This window comes from Solanum verrucosum, unplaced genomic scaffold, assembly GCF_900185275.1.
Source record: "Solanum verrucosum unplaced genomic scaffold, falcon-dt-bn FXZP01000118.1, whole genome shotgun sequence".
Taxonomy (NCBI): Eukaryota; Viridiplantae; Streptophyta; class Magnoliopsida; order Solanales; family Solanaceae; genus Solanum; species Solanum verrucosum.
Genome location: NW_026020568.1, coordinates 1978979 through 2004359, shown reverse-complemented (window position 1 = coordinate 2004359; position 25381 = coordinate 1978979). Strand labels below are relative to the sequence as shown.

At 33.5% G+C, this 25381-nt stretch overlaps 4 protein-coding genes and 1 non-coding gene across 5 annotated transcripts; all 5 read right to left on the bottom strand.

Annotated features, from left to right (window-relative positions):
• Positions 1–4840: 4840 nt before the first annotated feature.
• On the bottom strand, positions 4841–4925 carry LOC125810636 (small nucleolar RNA Z159/U59). The gene has a single exon (XR_007441879.1). It is a non-coding gene; the product is annotated as a small nucleolar RNA Z159/U59 (small nucleolar RNA).
• A 2757-nt stretch (positions 4926–7682) lies between these two features.
• LOC125810460 (CST complex subunit STN1) lies at positions 7683–8180 on the bottom strand. The gene has a single exon (XM_049489935.1). It carries the CDS (start codon positions 8178–8180, stop codon positions 7683–7685), a length of 498 nt encoding a protein of 165 aa, XP_049345892.1.
• A 5921-nt stretch (positions 8181–14101) lies between these two features.
• Positions 14102–15534, bottom strand: LOC125810458 (uncharacterized). The gene is made up of 2 exons (XM_049489934.1): positions 15157–15534; positions 14102–15033 (listed from the first exon to the last, which is right to left on the bottom strand). The coding sequence occupies exons 1-2, from the start codon at positions 15532–15534 to the stop codon at positions 14410–14412; spliced, it is 1002 nt and encodes a 333-aa protein (XP_049345891.1). The 3' UTR covers positions 14102–14409.
• A 281-nt stretch (positions 15535–15815) lies between these two features.
• Positions 15816–17849, bottom strand: LOC125810499 (protein ALP1-like). The gene is made up of 4 exons (XM_049489972.1): positions 17803–17849; positions 16749–17279; positions 16409–16634; positions 15816–16317 (listed from the first exon to the last, which is right to left on the bottom strand). Exons 2-4 carry the CDS (start codon positions 17271–17273, stop codon positions 15866–15868), a joined length of 1203 nt encoding a protein of 400 aa, XP_049345929.1. The 5' UTR covers positions 17274–17279; positions 17803–17849; the 3' UTR covers positions 15816–15865.
• Positions 17850–19127: 1278 nt separating this feature from the next.
• LOC125810513 (uncharacterized) lies at positions 19128–22991 on the bottom strand. Its single transcript, XM_049489986.1, has 3 exons — positions 22732–22991; positions 20967–21275; positions 19128–19496 (listed from the first exon to the last, which is right to left on the bottom strand). The coding sequence occupies exons 1-3, from the start codon at positions 22893–22895 to the stop codon at positions 19439–19441; spliced, it is 531 nt and encodes a 176-aa protein (XP_049345943.1). The 5' UTR covers positions 22896–22991; the 3' UTR covers positions 19128–19438.
• Positions 22992–25381: the final 2390 nt, after the last annotated feature.

Sequence of the window (25381 nt, the reverse complement as noted above, 5' to 3'; positions counted from 1 at the left end):
TGAGTTAAGTATATATCCTTGAGTTGAGTATCTATCTTTGAGTTGAGTATCTGTCTCTGAGTCCAGTATCTATCTTCTGAGTTGAGTAAGTTTGAGTAGTTTTGGGTATTCCTTGAGTTGAGAAAGTTTGAAAAAGAGGTAAGTTATTCAGTTTATTCCAGTGTTTCTTCTAGCCTATGTTGTTTAGATTTCCAGCTTACATACTCGTACATTCCACGTACTGAGCCATTTGGCCTGCATCTTTTTATGATGCAGACACAGGTATTCAAGATCATCAACAGGAGATTCGTTGATACATCCGGGAGTTCCAGTTAGCTATGACAAGCCTCTTTGCTTCCGGAGGATTTCATTTACCTTTCAGTTGTATCAGTTGTTAGGAGGTCGTGGGTCTTGTCCCGGCTTCCATCTTTATCAGTTAGAGGCTTCATAGATAGACAATAGAGTTTCAAAAGTCTCTTCATTTATTTTGTTAAATGTTTTGAAGACTAAAGTTTCCTTTTATGGCGAGTTGTATATATATTCTATTATCAGAGTTTTCTTTTGAGTTAAAGATTTGTAAAGTTGAGTTTATAAACTTTTTTTTCAGTTTTAAGCTCTTGTATGCTTAAGTTAGTATTCCGCTTGGAGTCAGCCAGGATGAGGGTTCGCTTGGGGACCAGCAATGGTCTTCGAGTGCCGGCCACGTCTAGGGTGTAGTCTCGGGGCGTGACAAATTTTGAGCTCCTAAATAATGACATAGCAACTCTTTTCTATCCGCACTTTTTCTCAAAATGAGAAAGAAATTGAAGTAATTATGGGAAAATCCAACATGAGTGAAATATAAATTATTTCCTAGATAGATTTTGATGTGTATAAGCTTCACAAAGCTTGTTGCAATCTTGCTTCTCGAGACTTGTATAACTGATATTTGTTGGAGCTTTGATAACATTTTGATCTGCCATTCAACCATTAATTCATTTCACTTAACTTTCTATCATTAAAAATCACAGATAAAAACATATGAAAATGTCTCTATACTTGCTCTAAATTACTTGCAAACAGAAAGTAAAAAAAAACTCCAATTTTAAAATATCATTTTTCACTTTGAAATTTAAAATTACTTTTTTCAAATTTCACAATGAAACATGCCAAACGCCCACTAACATTCTAGACAATGTTGGTTTCACCAACTCCTCTAGCATAATGAGGACTCATAAAAATTCCACATGCAGCTCAAAGGACTTTAACCATTCTGATCTACATATATTAGAATGAAAGAAATTCTAAGAAAACCTAATTAATGCATCAAAAGTATCAATTTTCACAGACCACAATATCAGCTAACGAAACAACTTAAGCTCCCAAAATTGAAGAAAGAAATTCGAAAGTGTTATGTGAGTTAAAAGTGCCAATTTTCATAATCTACAATATTAACTACCAAAACAACTTAATTAGGCTCCAATAATTTGAAGGAACAACTAACCAGAAAGGCAAAACTATCAAAACTCACAATAATGGTGAGCACTCAATCAGAATGAAACAGAGAAGCCATGAAAGGCAATTGAGAGAGAGGAGATGTGAAAACTGTATTTTGGGGAAATGAAAAATTACTGTTTCACTGATCATTCAAGGATTATATACATGATACTGAGAACCTTCTAGAAGAATCAAATACACAGAAAATATCCTAACTGACATATTAACAAACTAACAAACAACTATATTATGACTAATTGAGTTGTACGTTAACTGGTAGCTAGCTAACTATTATGACTAAGCTAGTGATTAATTTAGATGTAGTAGTTGTCAATACCCCTCCTCAAGTTGGTGGTGATGATCTCACAGGCAATTTGGATTGGAAAAGAAGAGTTATGGTTGTTTCTAGCAAGTATTTGTGTTTTCTTTCTACTATGTTGTTTTGTTGTGGTGTATAAGGGCAACTTTTCTGGTGTGTGATGCCTTTGGCTTGAAAGAACTTATTTGTTTCAGTGTTATTGAACTCCAGTCCATTATCAAATCTAATGCACTTGATGGTTGTTTTAAACTGATTTTCTACCATGTTTATGAAGGTTTGGAGAACTTGTAATGCATTACTTTTGGTGTTCATCAAATGTGTCCAGGTGGCCCTACTGTAATCATCCACAAGGGTGATGAAGTATTTGTAATTGTCATATGTAGGTACATGGTATGGCCTCCATAGATCAACATGAAGAAGGTCAAAAATTGTCTTAGATTGAGTTGTGTTGTGATTGAAATGTAGCCTAGTTTGCCTTTGCCATAGGGCACATTGTGCACAAGAAAGGTTGTTTAGGGGAAAATTTGACTGGAGTAGTAGTTATATTTCTCATTTTCAGAAAAGGCACATGGCCAAGTCTATTATGCCACAGCAAGTCTACACTATTTTTAGGAAACTCAAGAGATGTATCTTTATTCAACACATTTGCATTAGTGAAAGTAGAAGAATAAACAAAGACATCAGGAACTTGTACCTTACTAGTGCTAAACACATTACATTTTCTAACACGTACATGATTTATTGTATACTGAAATTGGAAAGGAAGAACTCTTGTCTGGAAAAGAAGGACTCTTATGAGACAGGCAACTACACATAAAAGCATTGGCATCAGCAGCATCCTTCAAGCATTTTCCATACATGTAATAAATGCCATCCTTGCTACTACCAAGTGCCTAAGGCCTCTTCACTGAAGGGGCCTGTAACAGACAAGTTGTATCAGTGAATAAAATCATGCACTTCATTGAAGAGACCAAAGAATGAACTGAAATAAGATTATACTTGAAAGAGGGAACATGCAATATTTTATTTAAGATAATCTTAGATGTAATAGGGGCATCACCATACTCTGTCACTTTGACCTTATATCCATTAGGGAGTGAAACAAGTATAGGGTAAGGCAATGTTTGGACATTTGTTAGGGAAGATTTGTTAAATGTCATATGGTTTGAAGCTTCTGAGTCAATGATCCATAAATCAGTGCTTGATCTAAAACATTTGCATGAAGCACTACCAAAATCAATAGAAGAGGTGCATACTACTATACCTGCAAAATTGTTAGACGCAGCAGCAACCTTAAATCCTCTCTTGAAACATCAGTCTGGAAATGCTGCAGTAGACTCATGATCTGACCATATTGCTCTTGTGTGATGGTAGCAATTGGGTTGTTGTTGCCCTGTGAGCAGTCTTCTTCCTTATGTGTATCAGGTGTTGTGCCATGTGCATTAGCCACAATTCTCTTTCCCTTGAAATTTTGATGATTGTTTTGCATGTACTACTGTCCATTATTATGATTGTTGGACTTGTGATTAAGAATGTTGTTCCCTGGAAGGATATACATGTAGCTTATAGTACCTCTCCTTAGTATATCCTTGTTTCTTACAGAACTCACAGATTATGACTCCTCTATTGGTGTTATTACCTAAGAAAGAACCATTGCATGTATAATCGCTGTTGCTACCTGGATTGTTGCTACTTGAAAAATTTGTTCTATAAGCTTTTCCACTTGTAGATCCTCTATCAATAAGCATTTAGAGAAGTTGACTCCATAGGCATACGATTAGCAGGCCTAAATTCCCTTTGCTTCTCAACAAGGAAAAGACGTGTGCCATGGAGGGAAGAGGATTTATCATGAGTATATTACCCCTTATCACAGTGTATATTTCATTCAATCCCATAAGAAATTGTATCAATCGTCTATCCTGTTCAGATTTGTGCATACTCTCCTTAGCACCACATGTGCATAAGCAAGTGCATAGGCTCTTCGCAATCAAAGTACTCAATTCCTCCCACAACTTCTTCATCCTTGTGTAATAGACAGTGATGTCTAGAACACCTTATGTTAAGTCATCAATTTCCTTCTGTATCTGATACAATTTTGCACCATTGGTCTGATCATATCTATCTTCCAGCTCCTTCCAAAGTTCAGCAAAATTATTGACATAGTCTACACTATCTGAGATTTCTTTGGTCAAGGAATTCAAATCCATGATGTTACCATATCATCACATCTCCGCCATTGGCGAGATTGAGGTGAATTCTCAGCTGGCTTCACACAGCTCCTGTAAATGAAACCAGACTTATTCTTCACAGATAAGGCTCGTAGAACACCTCTTCTCCGGGACCTATATCCAGCTCCATCAAATTGAACTAGAATGAGTAGCATCATTGGCCTATCTGAAGGATGAACATAGAGAGCACTATTTGTGTCAACTCCAGCAGTAGCAGTTACCACATGAGGTACATCAACATCTCCCATGATGAAAAAAAAACTTCAATTGAATCTGAAAACAGAAATACTAGATCTAGAAGATCGAGAAAGAAAGGAATCGAAACAGGTACAGCCAACAAGGCTCTGATACCATATCAAAACTCACAACAATGGTGAGCACTCAATCAGAATGAAACAGAGAAGCCATGAAAGGCAATTGAGAGAGAAGAGCTGTGAAAACTGTATTTTGGGGAAATGAAAAATTATTGTTTCATTGATCATTCAAGGATTATATACATGATACTAAGAACCTTCTAAAAGAATCAAATACACAGAAAATGTCCTAACTAACTAACCGACATACTAACAAACTAACAAACTACTATATTATGACTAATTGAGTTGTACGTTAACTGGTAGCTAGCTAACTATTATGACTAAGCTAGTGATTAATTTAGCTATAGTAGTTGTCAATAAAAACAACAACATGAGAAGAAGACAACAACAATGTATTTTCTTTTGGAGCTTATTTCCGTCCCTGGGCTTCATCTCTGGAGGAGATTTCAAAATCGAGCTCAGACTTATTCATGGATGGTAGAAATATCATCTTTGGCCATAAAAGAAAAGAAAATATTTTTGTCTCTTCAGTTCAGGTCTCCATAACTTTTCCGCATGGTTTATATCAGAAGAACGAAAGTTATATTTTTTATCATCATCAGAGACAAAATTAAGTAAGGAAGCAATAAACACACAAAAAAAATAGGCAATTAGAAAAACAAAGGCCAAATTCAAATTTAATCAGCTTCAATGCAAATACCACATGCAATATCCATGTCCAAAAAGAAAATTAACTCTTTACATACATTAAATGTATAAAAAATCCAAACAAGAATACATGTGATTTCTTGTCCAAACAAGAAGGTTGATGAAAACACTTCTTTAGTTTTTTGTTTTGTTATTCTTCAGTTTGAAGGTAGTCCTTATGAAATCAATTTTTCAATTGCCCTTTTTATTCGTAAGTGTATAAGTATTCTGAACGACTTTGCTTCTATTTAAGCACAATTCTTCAGACCGTTGTTCTTCACTTCAAACTGCACATTAACTCAAACTCTCTTAACTTAGAGTTGTTCTTCACTTCAAACTCCACATGACTCGAACTCTTTTTACTTAGAGTTCTACTCTAAGAATGTTGTTAAGTGCAATTGACATCCAGTTGGTGATATAAGTGAAAGTATTATCCTTCTACTTTTAATTAAATTGAGCAAGTTTTAGGAAAAATCGAAATTTATTAACGAATAAATATTAGTAATGTTAATTTGTGGTGTTGATAATCTAATGATGTGAAAATATATAATATTTGCATAATGGTATATAACACTTAAACTAATTCAATTTTGACAAACGACACTATAAGTTATGTACCAACATATATAAATAATTAATTAACAACTCCACACTAATTTGTTAAATAATTTTATTTTCATAGATCAAGTAATACTTGATAACAATATTCATATCTATTGGTGTAGTTTGACGATGAGAAGAATTAAGAAAAAAAATTCAAATTAAATGAACACTGCTAAAACTTTTTAGCTTCAAAATATTGTTATCGATGTCAATGATCTCACCAACGCAATTCTGATAGAATCATATAACATTGTATTTTACATATAATTTAAACCGTGATATATTTTTAATTCTATAAGAAAACATTAATTTATTATGAAAAACTGATAAATATATCTTCTAGAGCATATGAATGTGAGTCTTCAAAACTTAATTGTCGATACTCTTCTACAGGTGGGAAGGAAGAAAATAAAACTTCAAGGAGAAAAAAAGTCATGTGTTGATAATTAATTTTATATAATGAATATATATGATGGTAGCAAGTGTAGACAAATTATAAGGCCAATATAACATTAATGTTTTAAATCCAATAATTTATAAGCTACTTTGTTGTATTTTTGTGTATCAATCAATTATATCATTTTGACTTTTGATATCAGTAATGAAATTACTTTGTTCGTAACGTTTAATTTTGATCCGACGTTGAATTATCATATTCCACTTTTAAGTACATATTAATAAAATTGGTCAAAAATATGACAGTTGTCAATGTCTGTTTCTTGAAATGAATTTCCTTTTTAAGTCATTGAAATGTCTCCCATGCCTTTATGGCTTTTACTCTTTCAATAGCGTCTGCAGATGATCATTCATTCTTTCATATTCTCATAGTTGGTATGTGGAAAGACAAGAGAGAGATATTCTCCCTCCTAAAATATCTGGTGTTTGTGCGTTTTAGCTTTTATTTGAATTTCTGTCAGTTTTTCTGAGATTAGTTTTTTATTACTCCAGAAGATCTTGTGAGGAATACAACAGGTGAAATATTTTTTAAGAATAATATCTTTGACACACCTTAAGTTGTAAGAATTTCCTACAAGTATTCGTATTAAAGTAGTTTTTTTTTGTAAGATTTTCAATATTTAGTTGGTCACGAATATTAGGATTGCATTTAATTAAGATGATGGATACAATCATTATTATTTTCATAATATTTGGTTCTTTTTTTCCCTTGTATTATGTTGTATTATTTTATCCCGCCTAAACTGTGGAAGGAAATTACAGCAACCTGAAATTGAATTAGGCGATTCTGCTGAGGCAATTGTTACCATTACACAAGGTTGCTGTTGTGGTGGTGGTGACAGTACTTTTGATGGTGGTCCTGGTGGTAATTGCGGCAGTGCTGTTGATGGTGGTCTTGGCGGCGGTTAATTAACACCTTGTTTGGATGGTTGTTATCCATTGTATTGTATTGTTTGTTTAGATTCAATGTTCGTTTCGATTGTTATTTAAACTGTATCGTATCGTTTAAATCCATTGCTAGGTAATGACGAGAAGTCCATTTTGTGTAACGATCACTACCTTAATATTTTCTTCTCATTTTTATCTTTTACTTATTATTTAATAATCCAATTTTATCGATGTTATATAACAACCGAAACAGAGGGTAAGAAGTTTGTCGCTTCGTTATTCTTTTTACTGTTATTCTCTTTTGTGGTTTACTTTTGGACCGTCACGTTGGGAGGCCCTCCCAAAACTAGCTATGTATATATTCCTGTTATTTACTTATGTACTAAGAATAAATTCGGTATTGTTCTTTGTGTGATACAAGTTCTAGATAAAATTCGATCTTTTTTATTTTAGATAATAATGTACAATCCAATTTGAATTTTCAATAAAAACTTAGTTAATTACAAGATTGACATCTTTAACTTGAATGTAGTTTTATTCCACTAACATAATAATCATTTCTGTTTTAAACAAGAGTAAATAGAGATAATGATATTAGATTTTATAACAAATGCGGCTCGATTGGCAAATGGTTTATCAGGGCCGAACTAGTTTTGGCATCAGGTGCCAATGGCGCCCACAATTTCAATCAGGCAAAATATATTAAGCATCATTTTGCATAATCGACACTTACACATGTGATGTTGAAGGAAGGACTACAACTTTGTCATAACAATTTCGGGCCAACCTTAAACAATCAAGCCAATGCAAAATCTGTGAGTTGGGATCCCTCTCTATAACAACATCAGAAACAGTAATCTGAAGATTACCTCTATACCTACTGATCTTCCCGCGAACTCGACCAATAACCCCAAGTTGGATTTGGGAAGCAAAATCAGCGGCCATCTGGGCAATTAGTCGAACATTTGATGGGCAACGACGATGCGAACTCTCATGGTTGAGCCATAGGATACAAGGTATGCAACCAGTGCCATCATCAATGTCGAACTTGATAAATCTGTTGGGCTTGAAATCTCTGCTTACGACCATACCTACTGTCTCTGCGCGCGAGAGGCGTCTCCCCTTGCGAAAAAAAATGGTGGATTCGTAGGGGATTGGTTTCAGTGTAAGAAAATCGAACGCCAAGAGCTTGACGTGTGTATTGACAAGCTGTAGAGCATCATCCATTAATGGAGTCTTTCTTTTTGACGGAGCCGTCTCCTCTAATGAAGAAGATGACTTTTTACCCTAACTATTCATCCCTTGTATGCTAAATCCTATTATGTATTTGGAAACAATTAGGGGCCGTTTGGTTGCTGGTTAGAGTTATGCAGGTATTAGTAATGCAGGTATTAGTTATGCAGGTATTAGTAATGCAGGTATTAGTTATGCATGTATTAGTTATGCATGTATTAGTTATGCAGAGTTTAATTATGCAGAGTTTAATTATGCAGAGTTTAATAATTTTTTTGGATGTTGGTTTGTTATATTAAAAATTAATAAACATTATATACTTGTTAAAAATAAATTATTTGTTATTGTTATATCTTAGACCTTTCTTACCGTTGTATTTTTATTTATTTTTGCGTTTTGCTTAGGCAAAATTTTGGACAGAAACTTAAATGCCACATTTTTCAACTTCCTCATATAGTTGAACCGATGTATATATATGATACGTGTTAACACGGGACCAATATTGTAATAGTTGAAACTTATTGATATGCTAGTACATATAATTATGTGTACATATAACAAAAATAGATACATATAAGTTAACATCTGAGCAACACCGCGTATTAATGCTAGATATTATATTTGGAGCCTTTACTTCAATAATCTATAATATAGAAATGAGGAAGTTTGTTTTTTTCTATTTGATGAAGGAGATCATATTTACAAAAGTCTTGGCAAGAACTAGTGGAAGCTCTAGAGCTTACTTCAAGCAAAGCCATTGATATGCACATTGATAGATATGGCTTACTTCCAATGGCAAGAACCATTGATAGAGGATGCTTACTTCCAACAGAACAATCTATTGTTGGACACTATCCTCAACAATTATCGACATTGTCCTCACCCATAGACAATATCCCCAATAATTTGAATGTCTACTTAATTTTCAAAATAATAATGGAGTACATTAAATCTAAATTTCAGTTTCGTCATACTAAATAATTCATTCAGTTACAATTTTCACATACTGCCATATCTTAAAATTGAGAGTCCATTTTTCAAGCAACAAAATAGTGACAAAATAAATTTTATAAGATGAAGAATACAACAAATCTAACATATACCATTGAGACAAACTTGAAATTCTAGTACCGTGGCCTCACGGAATCAAACTAGACCCACCTTCATTAAATGTGAAAGAAACTTACATAATTCACTGTTAAATTATATAAACTGGCACATAAAACATAGGCAAAATAAAACTTAACTAGGCATGGTTATACCTAACAAAGTAGCTACACCAAAAACCATTCAAAGGTTTAAAGTTTATCATCAATAATCATTCATACCATAGTGTAACGATCAAGCTCATTGATGCTTAAAAAGCACTCCATGAACTTTGTGTTGCTCCAGCTGATACACTAGGTTCCCCTTGAGCAATTTGATCTTCTTTTTTAGCTGGAGCATCATCTTCATCGACAACAATAATAGGAAATTCAAAAGACATATCATTAGCAACTTCTTGAGCTTCAATTCTTTCTATTTCTTGAACACCAACTTCTGGCCCCTCGGTAGATTGTTCAGTAGCTCCATCCTTGCGAAATATCTCTTCCCAATCAACAAATAATGGCCATTTCCTAAATGTCATTGACTTGGCATATGGATCAACCTAAGAAAAAAAAGAAACAAGTATATGAAGTAACTGATAATATTCCAAAGACAGAGATTATATTCACCAAGAGAAAATATAACTAACTAGCTTTAGTTTACTAATAATTTAAACAATTGTAAATCACCTTTATGAAGTCATCCCAAGCTTTTGGATCTTCAACCAAGATAGTTCCATCGCTGTATCGAAATCCTAAGCCACTTCGACTTTTTACCAATGATAGGGTCATATAATGCTTTTTCCACCATCTTATTTTTGAAAAAATATGTGGTAGAGCTTGCAATCCGCTATTAGGATGACAATCATTCATGTGTTGTTCAAGTTCCATCAAATATCCATGTTTAAAGGTTCCATCATCTTCTTTCCAATCATTAGCACACAACTTTTTTAATCCATCAACCAGAGTGAGTTCCTCTTCTTGAGTCCACACCCTTGCCCTTTTTTGAGACATGTTAGACCTTCTTTTAGTGGGACTGCCAATTTTAATCTGTAAGAATGTAAAAAATCACAATTTATACTAACTTATGATTCACTACAAAATTATACTAACTTATTTTCACATATATTGCATTTGTCTCTCACCAGATTTACAAGAGAAAAAAAAACAATATGATAAGAAGAAGACGAAAGCATAAGAAAAGGTTAAGATTTCAAAAGTTTCTAACCTCAAAGAAAGAATTTAGATTGAGCGTTCTTCAAGATTTGCCTCTTAGAAGATAATGAAATTTTAGATCTATAAAAAGGCATATAATGTATCTGATTGTATTTAATTAGAAGTGAAGAAGGGTCACAGTTACCTATCTACCATACACAATTGAAATGGTCAGCATTGGAGGTAATAAATCCATCCGTCCTTTGGTTAGTAATGGAAGTTTAATGCAATTCTAAGAAGTGAATGACAATTGAATGGTAATCCTTTAATGGATTCTAAAGTTAGACTTTGAGCAATTAATGACACAAATAGGCTTGCCAGATTTTAGAACTGTTGGAAAATCATTTCGACTAAATTTCCAAGTTAAAAAGCCTAATTGAACAAACTCAAAACGAAAGCGTCGATACTCGAACCAACCATCCTAATAGACTAAAAATGACCTTCCGGATCTAACCGTGCTGACGGAATTCTCATCCGATCAGTTTTTACTAAGAATACTGACTGAAGTCGATATTTGAGTAAATTTCCAAGCTAAAACGCCTAATTGCACAAACTCAAAACGAAAGCCTCGAAACTCAAACCAGCCATCCTACTAGACTAAAAATGACCTTCCGGATCTAACCACGCTGACGGAATTCTCATCCGATCAGTTTTTACTAAGAATACTGACTGAAGTCGATATTTGAGTAAATTTCCAAGTTAAAACGCCTAATTGCACAAACTCAAAACGAAAGCCTCGAAACTCAAACCAGCCATCCTACTAGACTAAAAATGACCTTCCGGATCTAACCGCGCTGACGGAATTCTCATCCGATCAGTTTTTACTAAGAATACTGACTGAAGTCGATATTTGAGTAAATTTCCAAGTTAAAACGCCTAATTGCACAAACTCAAAACGAAAGCCTCGAAACTCAAACCAGCCATCCTACTAGACTAAAAATGACCTTCTGGATCTAACCGCGCTGACGGAATTCTCATCCGATCAGTTTTTACTAAAAATACTGACTGAAGTCGATATTTGAGTAAATTTCCAAGTTAAAACGCCTAATTGCACAAACTCAAAACGAAAGCCTCGAAACTCAAACCAGCCATCCTACTAGACTAAAAATGACCTTCCGGATCTAACCGCGCTGATGGAATTCTCATCTGATCAGTTTTTACTAAGAATATTGACTGAAGTAGAACTTTGAGTAAATTTTCAAGTTAAAACGCCTAATTGCACAAACTCAAAACGAAAGTCTCGAAACTCAAACCAGCCATCCTACTAGACTAAAAATAACCTTCCGGATCTAACCGCGCTGACGGAATTCTCATCCGATCAGTTTTTACTAAGAATATTGACTGAAGTCGATATTTGAGTAAATTTCCAAGTTAAAACGCCTAATTGCACAAACTCAAAATGGATGCCTCGAAACTCAAACCAGCCATCCTACTAAAACAAAAATGACCTTATGGAGCTAACCGAGCTGATGTAATTCTCATCTGGTCACATTTTACCAAGATATTTGAAATTTAGTCAAAGTTTGACTACATTCAATATTCTTGGTAAAACATGATCGGATGAGAATTCCGTTGGCGCGGTTAGATTCGGAAGGTCATTTTTGGTCTAGTAGGATGGCTGGTTTGAGTTTGAGGCTTTCGTTTTGAGTTTGTACAATTAGGCTTTTTAACTTGGAAATTTACTCAAATATCGACTTCAGTCAATATTCTTAGTAAAAACTGATCGAATGAGAATTCCGTCAGCGCGGTTAGATTTGGAAGGTCATTTTTAGTCTGGTAGGATGGCTGGTTTGAGTTTCGAGGCTTTCGTTTTGAGTTTGTGCAATTAGGCGTTTTAACTTGGAAATTTACTCAAATATCGACTTCAGTCAATATTCTTAGTAAACACTGATCGGATGAGAATTCCGTCAGCACGGTTAGATCCGGAAGGTCATTTTTAGTCTAGTAGGATGGCTGGTTTGAGTTTCGAGACTTTCGTTTTGAGTTTGTGCAATTAGGCGTTTTAACTTGGAAATTTACTCAAATATCGACTTCAGTCAGTATTCTTAGTAAAAACTGATCAGATGAGAATTTTGTCAGCGCGGTTAGATCCGGAAGGTCATTTTTAGTCTAGTAGGATGGCTGGTTTGAGTTTCGAGACTTTCGTTTTGAGTTTGTGCAATTAGGCGTTTTAACTTGGAAATTTACTCAAATATCGACTTCAGTCAGTATTCTTAGTAAAAACTGATCGGATGAGAATTCCGTCAGCGCGGTTAGATCCGGAAGGTCATTTTTAGTCTAGTAGGATGGCTGGTTTGAGTTTCGAGGCTTTCGTTTTGAGTTTGTGCAATTAGGCGTTTTAACTTGGAAATTTACTCAAATATCGACTTCAGTCAGTATTCTTAGTAAAAACTGATCGGATGAGAATTCCGTCAGCGCGGTTAGATCCGGAAGGTCATTTTTAGTCTAGTAGGATGGCTGGTTTGAGTTTCGAGACTTTCGTTTTGAGTTTGTGCAATTAGGCGTTTTAGCTTGGAAATTTACTCAAATATCGACTTCAGTCAGTATTCTTAGTAAAAACTGATCGGATGAGAATTCCGTCAGCACGGTTAGATCCGGAAGGTCATTTTTAGTCTATTAGGATGGTTGGTTCGAGTATCGACGCTTTCGTTTTGAGTTTGTGCAATTAGGCGTTTTAACTTGGAAATTTAGTCGAAATGGTTTTCCAACAGTTCTAAAATCTGGCAAGCCTATTTGTGTCATTAGTTGCTCAAAGTCTAACTTTAGAATCCATAACAGGATTACCATTCAATTGTCATTCACTTCTTAGAATTGCATTAAACTTCCATTACTAACCAAATGACGGATGGATTTATTACCTCCAACGCGGACCATTTCAATTGTGTATGGTAGATAGATAACTGTGACCCTTCTTCACTTCTAATTAAATACAATCAGATACATTATGAGGAATAGATAGCTATTGTAGATAGATAGCTGTAACCTTTATCAGAATCACTTTATTTCCATTCTTTACTTGAAAGTGCATTAGTTGCTCTTTATTACTTTCACCAACTATCAATCCAAATGATCCAAATCCTTGTCTTTGTCAAAATTACTACAGTTTGTCTGCCATTTTCAACGTGGTAGTTCTGCAATAATGATGTGATATTCTTTATTTTAGAGCACCTCAACTACGTGACTATACAAATTAAGCTAAATGAGAAAGCATTCATGAGGAAAGAATTCAATCACACATAATTCATTGTTAAAATATTAGACACATCTTCATTTAAAGTGAATGAAACTTACATAATTCATTGTTCAATTACAAAAGCTGGCACATACAACAAAGACATACAATTACTTTTTTTTCAAAAGAAGTCTCCTATTTTTGTAACATTATCCTTCCATGACAAACACCAAGCTTCAAAAGTTGAATACCAGCCCCAATAACATATAATCACTTGACAAAATAGCATTTGAGTACTTTGTATTTCTGACTGGATCTTTGTGATTACTCCAACTGCTGAATAGTATGCGAGAAAAGAAAATTTCAATACAGTCTCGGAGAAGAAGGAATTAAAAACACCTTGGAGAAGATGAACTTACCGTTTGGGTCAGCGTTTTGAGCAATCTGAAGAGCATCTGAGTTGGCTACTTAAAAAAACACTAATGTTGAACCTAATCATGCATTTGTTATACAAAAACAACCTACTTTAAGCCCACAACATTCACATATATGTACATTTGTGGACATTCTACTAGGTAACAAAAAATCCCATTATAGTTAGACCTTACAAAATAGCTACACAAAAACCATCAGTGATTTAAAGCTTATCATTAATAATCATCCATATCATACTGTGGCGTTCAAGTTCACTGATGCTTAAGAAGAATTCCATCCTCTTTATATCTTGAGTAATTCCCATTGCTGCCTTGACTCATTCATCTGAGTTGTATATTTCAAATGCAGGGGATCCAATAATAGAAAATATCTTACCACGAATCTCAGATAGATCACGCTCTCCTAGCTTGTCAATTAAAGAAGCCATCCTTTTATCATGGCTTTCAGTGAATTGTTTCATCACCTCCATCAAACCTTTAAGAACAGTCTCATTATCATCTTCAGTTGTTTTTCTTTTTTTGCATCTACCTTTTTCGTTGACTTTAGAAGATGATGCTTTAAAACTATTACCTTGTTTTTGAGATTGATGGGTTTCACCTTTTTGAGTTGTGAATGAACTTTGTGCTGCTCCAGTTGATTCATTAGGTTCATCTTGAGTAGTAAATGGACTTTGTGTTGCTCCAGTTGATACATTAGGTTCCTCTTGAGCAGCTTGATCTTCTCTTGTGCCTGAAGCATCATCTACGTCGACAACATCAATAGGAAATCCCACAGACATGCCATCAGTAATTTCTTGAGCTTCAATTCTTTCTATTTCTTCAACAACATCTTCTGGCCCTTCGGCAAACTCTCCAGTAGCTCTATCCTTGCCAAATATCACTTCCCAGTCAGCAAATAATGGCCATTTTTTTAAGTTCATTGACTTGGCATTTGGATCAACCTAAGAAAATAAAGAACAAGTACATGAAGTAACTGAAAATATTCCATAAACAAAGATCCATTAACCAAGAGAAAATATAAGTAAGTAGCAATTCCCTAATGATTTAAAATAAATATAAATCACCTTTATCAAGTCATCCCAAGCTTTAGGATCATCAACTAAGATACTTCCATCACTATATTGGAATCCTAAACCACTTCGACTCTTTAGCAACGATATTGTTGCATAACTCTTTTTCCATGCTCTTATTTTAGAATCAACATGTGGTAGAGATTTCAATCCACAGTTAGGATGACGAGCATTCATGTAGTGTTCCAATTCCATTAAATATCCATGTCTAAAGGTTCCATTATCTCCTCTCCAACCATTAACACACAATTCTTTTAATCCATCTACAAGAGTAAGTTCCTCTTTTGGAGTCCATACCCTTCGAGATGAAGGTGTTGATTTTCTTGCCCTCTTTCTGGACGTGTTAGATGCTGCAGCAGTAGAACTAGCCATTTCAATCTGTAAAATTGTAAATGAAATCACAAGTAATACTTTACAACTTACAAGTAAAAAATTTCAACTATAACCAAATAACTTGTAATACAACTTGATTGATCTAGGAAAAAGATAATGTGATGACATATATACAAAATCACTACTTTTATTCAAAAATAATAGATATACATTGAGTTTCACTATTTGTTTGTACAGACAACAATGTGAGACATACAAAAGATTGACCATTCGTTTTCACAAAATAATAAAAGCTATTACATTTTACAGTGAGCGGAAAACCAAAAACAAAAGTGCATAAGCACACCAAAAGTGATCACATAGTTTAAAATTATAAAGATTGATTTCCCAATCTTTCATTCCACATAGATTGAGCTAGTTCATCCCTCCAAGTGGTCCACTCATCAGATGCTTCAATTGTATTAATATTGTCATGTTCATGTTGATTTTCCATGTGGAATTCCATTTCCACATCTAATGGGTCAGCTTCCATCTCTCTTCGAATGAAATTGTGAATCAAACAACATGCACTAATAATTCTATTGTGAACCTTAACCGAGTACCACGAAGGACTTCTAAGAATTCCCCAACGTCCTTTTAATAGTCCAAATGCTCTTTCAATAACATTACGCGCCCTAGCATTCTTCATATTAAAGAGCTCTTCTCGACAGTGAAGTGACGGATTGTCACCTTGCCAATCCTTTAGCCAATATCTATATCCTCGGTAGGGAGACAAAAAACCATTTCCATTTGTATATCCTCCATCGCACAAATAGTAATTGCCTAAAAATGTAAACAATAATATAATTACTTTAAATATTATTTTATTTTGATGTTGTAGAAATAGACAAGATCTGCCTATTATTTAGCATACCCTGAGGTACTTTCAACCTATTTCTTCGTACAACAGCATCTCGCAATACGCGACCATCAGCGGCTGATCCCTCCCAACCAGGTAATACATAAATGAAGTTGAGATTTCTATCACAAACCCCCAAGACATTAGTTGCTATATCTCCTTTTCGTGTTCTGTATCTTGGCTTATATATTGCTTCAACTCTAATGGAAATGTAAGTACCATCCAATGCACCAAGACAACCCTATAAGATAAATTCAACTCTAAATACTAAAGGACTATTAAAAGTAAAAATACTTTCACCATAATATTTCAAGTTTGTTGTAGTAAATCAAATGTTAGATTGAAATTTACCTACCTTAAACCATTTCCATCGATCATCAGTATCATCTTCGAGCACCGGATTAGGTTTAACAAGTAACAATGGAGTTAGTTTAAGAATAGCTCTTAGACATTCATTAAAGGCTCGACTTACACTCCACCCCGATCTAATATAATCAACTTTGACAGACCTGTTCTTTTCGTGATGAGCCAAAATATTTAAGAACATTGCTAATTTTTCAGTACTCGACATATTTTTACTATCAGTCAACCCTCCAATATTCTTGGCTAAGGAGGCCAAAATGTGAAAGGCATTTCTATCCATCCTAAGCTTGTCAATACATACAATATCATTGTCACGAATGAGAACATTTAGATGAGACAAGATTTTAGGAATTCTAGCACTCATACAATATCGAATGACCCGTCTATTTCTAGATTGGTTTCTTAATAACATGCTGTAAATAGCCATAAAAAAGCAAATAAGGACAATATACGAATGCACCACAATCTCCTCGAGGATCATAAAGCATTCAACATCGCACAACTGCTGAGAATCCATTTACACCTATTTTCCATTTAAAAATTGCAACATCATTATCAAATTGAATCCAAAAGAAACAAAAGTATCAATCATGTTACTTAACTATTGCAGACACATTATGTAAAATAGGAAGGTAATAGATGGTTTCAAACTAGAATGCTCAATTTTATTTTTAAAAAAAATGAAAAGTAACATTGAAAAACAGGGTAAAATGTTTATTTTTGTTTGGCTTCAATAGCTAGAATACAATACTATTTTGTCAAACTACAAATAACATGTTCATCTTTTGCAATTTTAGAAGCTAAAACAACTAAACCTAATGAACCCATTTTTCAGAAAGCACGATTTTTGAACAAACAAAACAAAATCCACATCAAATTTGGATGTACTAAAACATCAACTTAACTAGAAAATACTGAGAAGATCTAGAATTTCATTCGTCTCTCATCAGATTAACAAGAGGAAAAACACAAAAAGAGAAAACAGGAGGAGAAGAAGAAGAAAATAAAACAAGATCAGCCAAATTTTGAGTTTCTGAACTTCTAACCTCAAAGAAAGAACGTCAGATTGAAAGTTTTTCAATCTATTGGCCTGGAAGATGAAGAGTCATTCTAGATCTAGAGATATGGAGAGTGGATCTAAATGTTTTTCTAAAAAGAAGTGTTGTATATTTGATTGAGAGTGAAGGGCAAAATTGTCAATTTATATTTTTATTCAGGTATTAGTTATTCAGGTATAACTTATTCCATCTTTTACCCTACATAAAATAATACATAGATTGACTCATAATTTAAACATGTATTAGTTATGTGGCTTTCTAATTTTCTAACCAAACATAGTATTATGTGTGTTGAATTTTATACATTTGACAAAAAATTGCTACCAAACATGGTAAAGCTTATGCAACATTATTTTATACCTGAATAACTCAATCCTTATCCAGTAACCAAATGGCCCCTTAATGTTGAAATCGGGTTAATTTAAGTTAATTTGGATTTTTCATCCAATTGAGAGGCATAAATAATGAAGTTAGTAACGATAGAGGTAAAATTAACTTTATATTAACGGCAAGGATATACTCAATCAATAAAACAAATTGAGGGGTATTTTTGACCCTTTTCCCTATTTAAAACTACAAATTCTTGACATATTTAAAAATTGATTTTGGTGCAGAAAATGGAGATTTTCCAAGCTAATTCTATACCTTTATACCCTAAAAACCCAAATTATGGATCCACTGCTCTGATGTTTACAGTCTAGTCAACTGGTAGGAGGACCTATGGATGTCCTCCTGGACAACTTAAAAGGGTCGTTTGGCTAAGAATAAGTTATTCCGAGATTAATTATTCTGAGATAGGTTATCTCGGAATAAATTATCCCACCACGTATACAGAATACCGTATTTCATCACTATGATATAAATAGTGGATAAATAATTCAAAGACTACATAATAGCTCCAACTAAACACATGATAACAATATTGCTTGGCTTGTCATGGCACAACTGGCTTTTTTGCTTGTCGTTGGGCACTATTGTCTGTCATGTTTGGAATAACCACTAAGCTTATTTATGCACCAAACATCATGATTCATGCTACTGTTACAACTTACATGGCTGATGTTTCAAAGGCTATATAACGGTGGTCTCAAAACATGTATCAAATAGTTGTTGAGATGAAGAACAAATTGATGGCCATCTTACTTGCTAATGGCCACCACTGTGTCCGCCCCCCAAAAGCTAACGAAACTGAAAACACAAGTATAACTATAAAGGAGTTCTAAGTGGAACAAAAACAATAGCAAGATTGGATCATGTACACAATTTCAGGCAGCTTCTTAACGAGTGCAATAATCAAACAAATCCTATGAAAAACAAGACTGAATGCAGCTGTATGCAGGGTTATTCAATTCAATATAATGCTTCAATCACTCAGATGATGCATGCCTAGCAATTACACATTCTGAGAACCAATCAACACACTAATAAGAATGTATGGTTGCAGAAATTCTGTACAAAAAGTAGTCCATCACTTCAACCTCAACCAGAACTGCTGAGAGCCATCCCAGAATCAATATAACCAAATATCTTACACAACATTTCTGTTAATTTCTACTAGAATCTGATACAGAATCCACTTAAACTACAGTTAGGTCAACAGAGACCTCTGCCACTGTGTGTGCAACTAAGACGAGGTCTTCTTCCGAAATAGCTTGCTGATGTCTTCTGTAACAATATTGCTCCTGCACAAGTTAATTAAAGCATCTATTAGCCATCATAATTAAAACATCTGTTACTTGCAGAAAATAAAAAAATATGGCTCCCTAGGTGGTAATAGGATCGTCTATTAAAGGATGATTACGTCATATAATCCACAAGTGCTTTATCCACTTTTAGCATTAGAAAGACTATTGGTCACGACTCACGTATTACCACAGCTATACGATAATTTCTGAGAACTTAGCTCTCTTTAGATGGTGTGATGCAAATCCAACTTAAGACATGATGTCAAAGGCTTAGTTGCGTGGACTCTTCACTTTTGATGCCGCACCCGTCTCGGATTCTACAAAAATACACTACTTTTGGCGAATCCGACACGCACCCGTTGGCATTTTGAAGAGTCCGAGCAACATAGGTCAAAGGAAACTTACGATGTCATGTAATTCCTAAAATTTTCATTTCTCTATACCATTCTTTTTTAGTAAATCCCTTGCTGTTTGACCCTTGTTTTTCATCTTTCTATGCTCTTTTCATGCTCAAACATTTTGTAAAGCATTGCCTACCATAAGCTCCCAATAATTCACCAATTCCTATGTCTAATTGGCCCCCAGTCTGTGCTACTTTGACCATGGAAACAGCTGACTTTCTTAGGTTTTGGGATTAAGTGGTAGACAATAATGTCGAATCTACGGGTTCACACAGGAGAGTAATTTAAGGGCCATCTACCAGAAATTCATCCTTCTCCTTCTCGCTAATCTATAACCATGTAGGAGCAGTAATTTGATGGGTCCTCTGCCATAATTACTTCTTTCGCCTTCTGCTTGCATTTCTCTCATTTGCGATTCTGTGCTACGTCTTCCTACCATAGGATCCAGATTTTTTTCATTTCAATTTCCCAGCAGATATGCTCTACTCTGCTTCTGTTTCGTTACTCTACTCTAGTTATGCCAGAGGGAACTAGAGTATAAAATAATGTTAAACGGAGTGTATTAGTAATACTTGCATTAATATACATAGTCTACTTTTATGCATTGTTTGGTTTGGTGTATTAAAAATAGCATGCATTGCATAAAAATAATTATTTACAAAGATACCCTTCATAATTATGGTGGAAAAGATGTAAAAATGATTTTGAGGGGCAATGGGGTCTTTAATCATGCTAATCCATGCATTAAAACCCTTGCATTACTAATACCTAGAAATCCATGGTATTAGTAATACACAATAAAGTGTATAACTAATGCGTAGCATGAAAAAGTGCAACAAACAAGGTATAACTAATACAAAGAGTTAATGCGTGCATTATTTTTGCTAATACACTCTACCAAACGACCCCTTAGAGAATTGGACATTATCCTTCAGGAGGATTTGGCAAAACATAATAAGAACAAACAATAAACAGAACAAATAATGATACATGATACGATTTGCATAAATAGACGAACTTAATACAGAGCATGCAATGAGACTCAAAATTTCAGTATACAACTGACCTTCCGGTAAGTTGAGGTGGGAGCAGAAGACCACCTCCTGTTTCAGGGACATTCTTCATGTGAGGCAAAGTTCCTTTAGGAATCTTACTGCGTGGATAAGTGGATGCTGATACCTTTATATCCCGTTTCCGTGTTGCATTTTCAGCCATGGCTGCTGCAACTAGGGAAGTATGGTCAGTATTGTGTCCAAGATGGCCTGGCATTGTAGGTGAATTTAATAGAAGTGATGCATCAGGGAGTTTCAGTTCGGAGGACTCCAATAAACTTGACGAGTGTAATGCTTCTTTATTTAAAGACGAACTAGTCCTCCTGCATATGCAAATTCAATATAATTGAAGCATTGTCATAGGATAAATTTGCAAGTTGAAGCATTGCCATAGTATAAATTTGCAATTCATCATTTATGACTAAAAGTTCCTCCTCTAAATGCATATCAACCATAGTTTTCACTTTTCAATAGATCATAAAGGGTAAAGAAATAAGATCATATGTTTCGACTTATCATCAACAGTAGCATACTTATATTTATAATTGAGCTGCATGAGTCAGATCTTCAGATTATTTTCCCCATTAAAACTAAGCAAATTTATTAATGATTGCATAATCCAACCACATAGAACTATAGACGTCAAAAGCTTTATAGCACACTACTGGACTGATCAGTCACCAATTTTCACTTGGGATATTCTCAGCCAACAGAAGCCATTATTTTTAACGCAGTACTCTACACTTCACTATAACCTTCGAAGTGCTTTTAGGTGTTTAAACTTCAAAATCTATTAAACTAACACATCCCATGCTAACTAACTTATCAATGAAAGAAACAAAAACACCCCGCTCTATCAGTTGCCCTAAGCAAATTTTACACAGAAATGTAAAAACACAATTTCAGACAAATTCCAGCAAGCTTATTAGTTTATCAAACCCCGTATCATACTCTCTCCACCTCCTATGGGAGCTATATGGCATGTGGGGCAATACTCGGATTAGCCTGATTCCAGAAAATGCAGATGTATGGGATTGTTTTATCAGGCAGGGGATGTAACTCCGGAAATGTGCCTTATATAAAATAAAGGGCCAGAATCATTTTCTTTTCCCTGCCCGTCCTTATCCCCTTTGGCCTGGCAAATTGGCAGTCCCTCTCCTTATTAATCATTCAATTAAGAAATGCTCCATTATCTTAACAAATTTTCTTTTATGTAGCTCAGTAGGCATTAGAAAACACAAATTCACAAGCACAATTACTATAAGATTGAGCAAGAACACTTTCTTATTCCAACCAATGACAATCACTTGCTGCTTCAATTTACCAAAAATCTTTAATGTAACACTTTACAATAGTAGTATTATTTTTCATAGCTCATCACGGATAAAAAAGTTCACTTTTTTTGGGGGGGTCTACAATTCCACCCCTTTATCATCAAACCACAATCCAAGCCCTAGAATACTACAAAAAAAATAAATCTCGACCCATTAGGCAAAACAACAAAAACCCACAAATTCTCTCGAAACCCAAGTTCTAGAACACTAGGAAAAAATAAAGCATGTCCTATTAGACAACAACAAAAACCCACAAATTCTCTCGAAACCCAAGTTCTAGAACACTAGGAAAAAATAAAGCATGTCCTATTAGACAACAACAAAAACCCACAAATTCTCCCTCAAATAGGGATGCTATAATGGAGAATAAAACCCTAGTGGATACCCAAATAGAAAACTTAACTGGCTGCAAAGGATACTAATTTCATAAAGAAAAGAAAGTTACTGGTTTTGAGGCTGAGGAAGATGGCGATTGTCGTTTCTGGTTGGTAATGGATCCAAAGGGGGTCGAGGGGTTGGCTCTTCCGCTTTGCTAAGTTGTTTATTTTCTTGGGGTTGTTCGTGAAGCTCTTCTTCTTCGTCAGAGGATGCATAATCTACCAAAGACATCTTCTTTATTTCTTGTGCAAACTCTTCGATTGGGGACAAAAATTATAAGATTCTGAACATGGAATGATATATTATTACAACTAAACATATTTGTTTCCAAAAAGACTATAGAAAGGATAAACACCCCTCTAAGTTTTGATTTAATACTTTATTTCTTATTTTAATTTCTTCACAATAACTATTTTAAACTAATTATCATTTATTATGAATATGATAAAAAAAGTATCTATAATTTGATCAATTGCTTTTTCATACACTAGTCTTGGACACGTGCGTTGCACGTATATCCCAAATAAAAAATAATATTTGATTATAAATATAAATTAAAAAACATATATAAGATAAGAAATCAAAATAGATATCCTCAAATTTCAAAGTATAAGCATAATAAGAATATGTATTTCTAATGAGTTTAATCAATCATATCTCGCAATAATCCTTGCAATTCATACATCAACATTCAACCGTGTATATATAAAGAAAATTTGAAATGCATAACAACAATTATATCTATATTTTTGAAAACACTATAAAGTCAATTTTTCTTTTTGCATTATAATATGGATTGCACACAACAACTTCTATTAAAAAAAAAAAAAAAGGAAACACAAAATTAGGAAAAATAGTATCAATAAATTGGATGAAAAATGTAAAATTGTAATAAGAGGAAGAGAAGAAAAAAATCAGTAGAATATATTTACCTAACCATGAATAAGAAAGTATGTTGAGTAAAAGAGGAGCAATGCAAAAGTGTGAGCTGATAAATATAATAATCTGTATTAAATAATGAATAGACAACTCTTCAATTTCTGCAAAAATATTATAACTACGAGCTCAAGATAATATAAATTTATTAATTTAATAAATGACATAAATAAATAACATGCATTGTATGTATGTGTAGTTAATGGGGTAGTGAAAAAGACTTTTTCTAAAATTATTTTTATCTCTTTAAAGTATTTTTGAACTTATAATATTAGTGTTATAGAAAATCATATAAAGTCATAAGCTACTGCAAGTTTTTATAGTAATTATTTTATTAAATTATATACCTATTAACTTATTTTTAATTATTTATAATCATTCCAGAAATGTATAAATTAATTTTGAAAAGCTTGTAAAATGAGAAATTATTATTTCTGATCATTATTTTAGGGGGAAAATGTCTGAAATATATTCGAACTTTGGCCGAAATTGCTGTTATGATACCGAACTTTGGAAAAGACCTTTTACGCCTGCACTATTTAATAGTGTATTTTAAAGGTATATATGTGCCCACGTGGACATCAAAAATATTGCATAATTATAAATAGTAATGTGTCCACGTGAGCACATATATACCTTTAAAATACACTATTAAATAGTGCAGGGGGTAAAAGGTCTTCCATAAAGTTTGGTATCATAAAAGCAATTTCGATCAAAGTTGAAGTATTTTTCAGACCACTTTTCCTTATTTTAGCTATTATTAACATTTAGTATGACAACATTTAAAAAGGTAGCCTCCTTTAAATATTAACTGTTTCTAAATTAATGTAGCCAAGAATTAGAAATGTTTTGATGTTTTGTTTATCTAAACACGCAGAATTTTATTTTTGAACCTGAAACATGTAATTAAGCCTTGGGTGAATTATAATTTTATTTTTACCATTTAATTAAGTATATAATTTATAACATTTTAATATAATGAAGGGGTAAAATGGTAATCCAACTTTAAAGATTGGAACTTCCCACTTTTCGTAATATATGATGCTGATGTGATGTGATGTGATGATATAATGATTTACTCCCTCCGTCCACTATTAATTGTCACACTTTCCATTTTTAGAGTCAAACTATAAACATTTTGACTAACATTTTACAATATATTTTTTCATCATAATGATATGCAAAAAATTGCAATGTATAGTATTTTTCGTATAGTTTTTGAATATCTAAATTTTTTGTTTAAAATATCTAATTAATGTAATCTAATTTAACTTTAAAAATTAGTCAAATTGACTTTCGAAAAGCGCAACATGACAAATAAAAGTGGACGGAGGGAGTATGATATATGATGACACCTCTTCAAATTCTTTACTTAAAATATTAAACAATAGAGTCTATTTAGAAGGAAAAATATCGATTACATTGTTTTATCAATCATAACTTTTCAAATTCTTCTCTTATGAGATTTATGATTATGATTAAAAGCAATATCAATGTACTCATTTATCAAGAAAATAACAATTTAATTATTAAAGGGCTTATGAACTTCAAATTCTACCATTATGTGATTAAAATATTTGTATTTAATTAAATAATTAATCAAATTTAGTAAAGGGGCAAAATGGTAATTCAACTTTTTACTTTGGAGCTTTCCACTTATAGTAATATATGATATATATATATATATGGTTCTTGGTTAAATTCATTTGAGAACTTTTCTTGTTTCTACCAAAAAAACAAACAAGAAAATTTATGGGCACTTTAAAAAGTAATTCTTGATA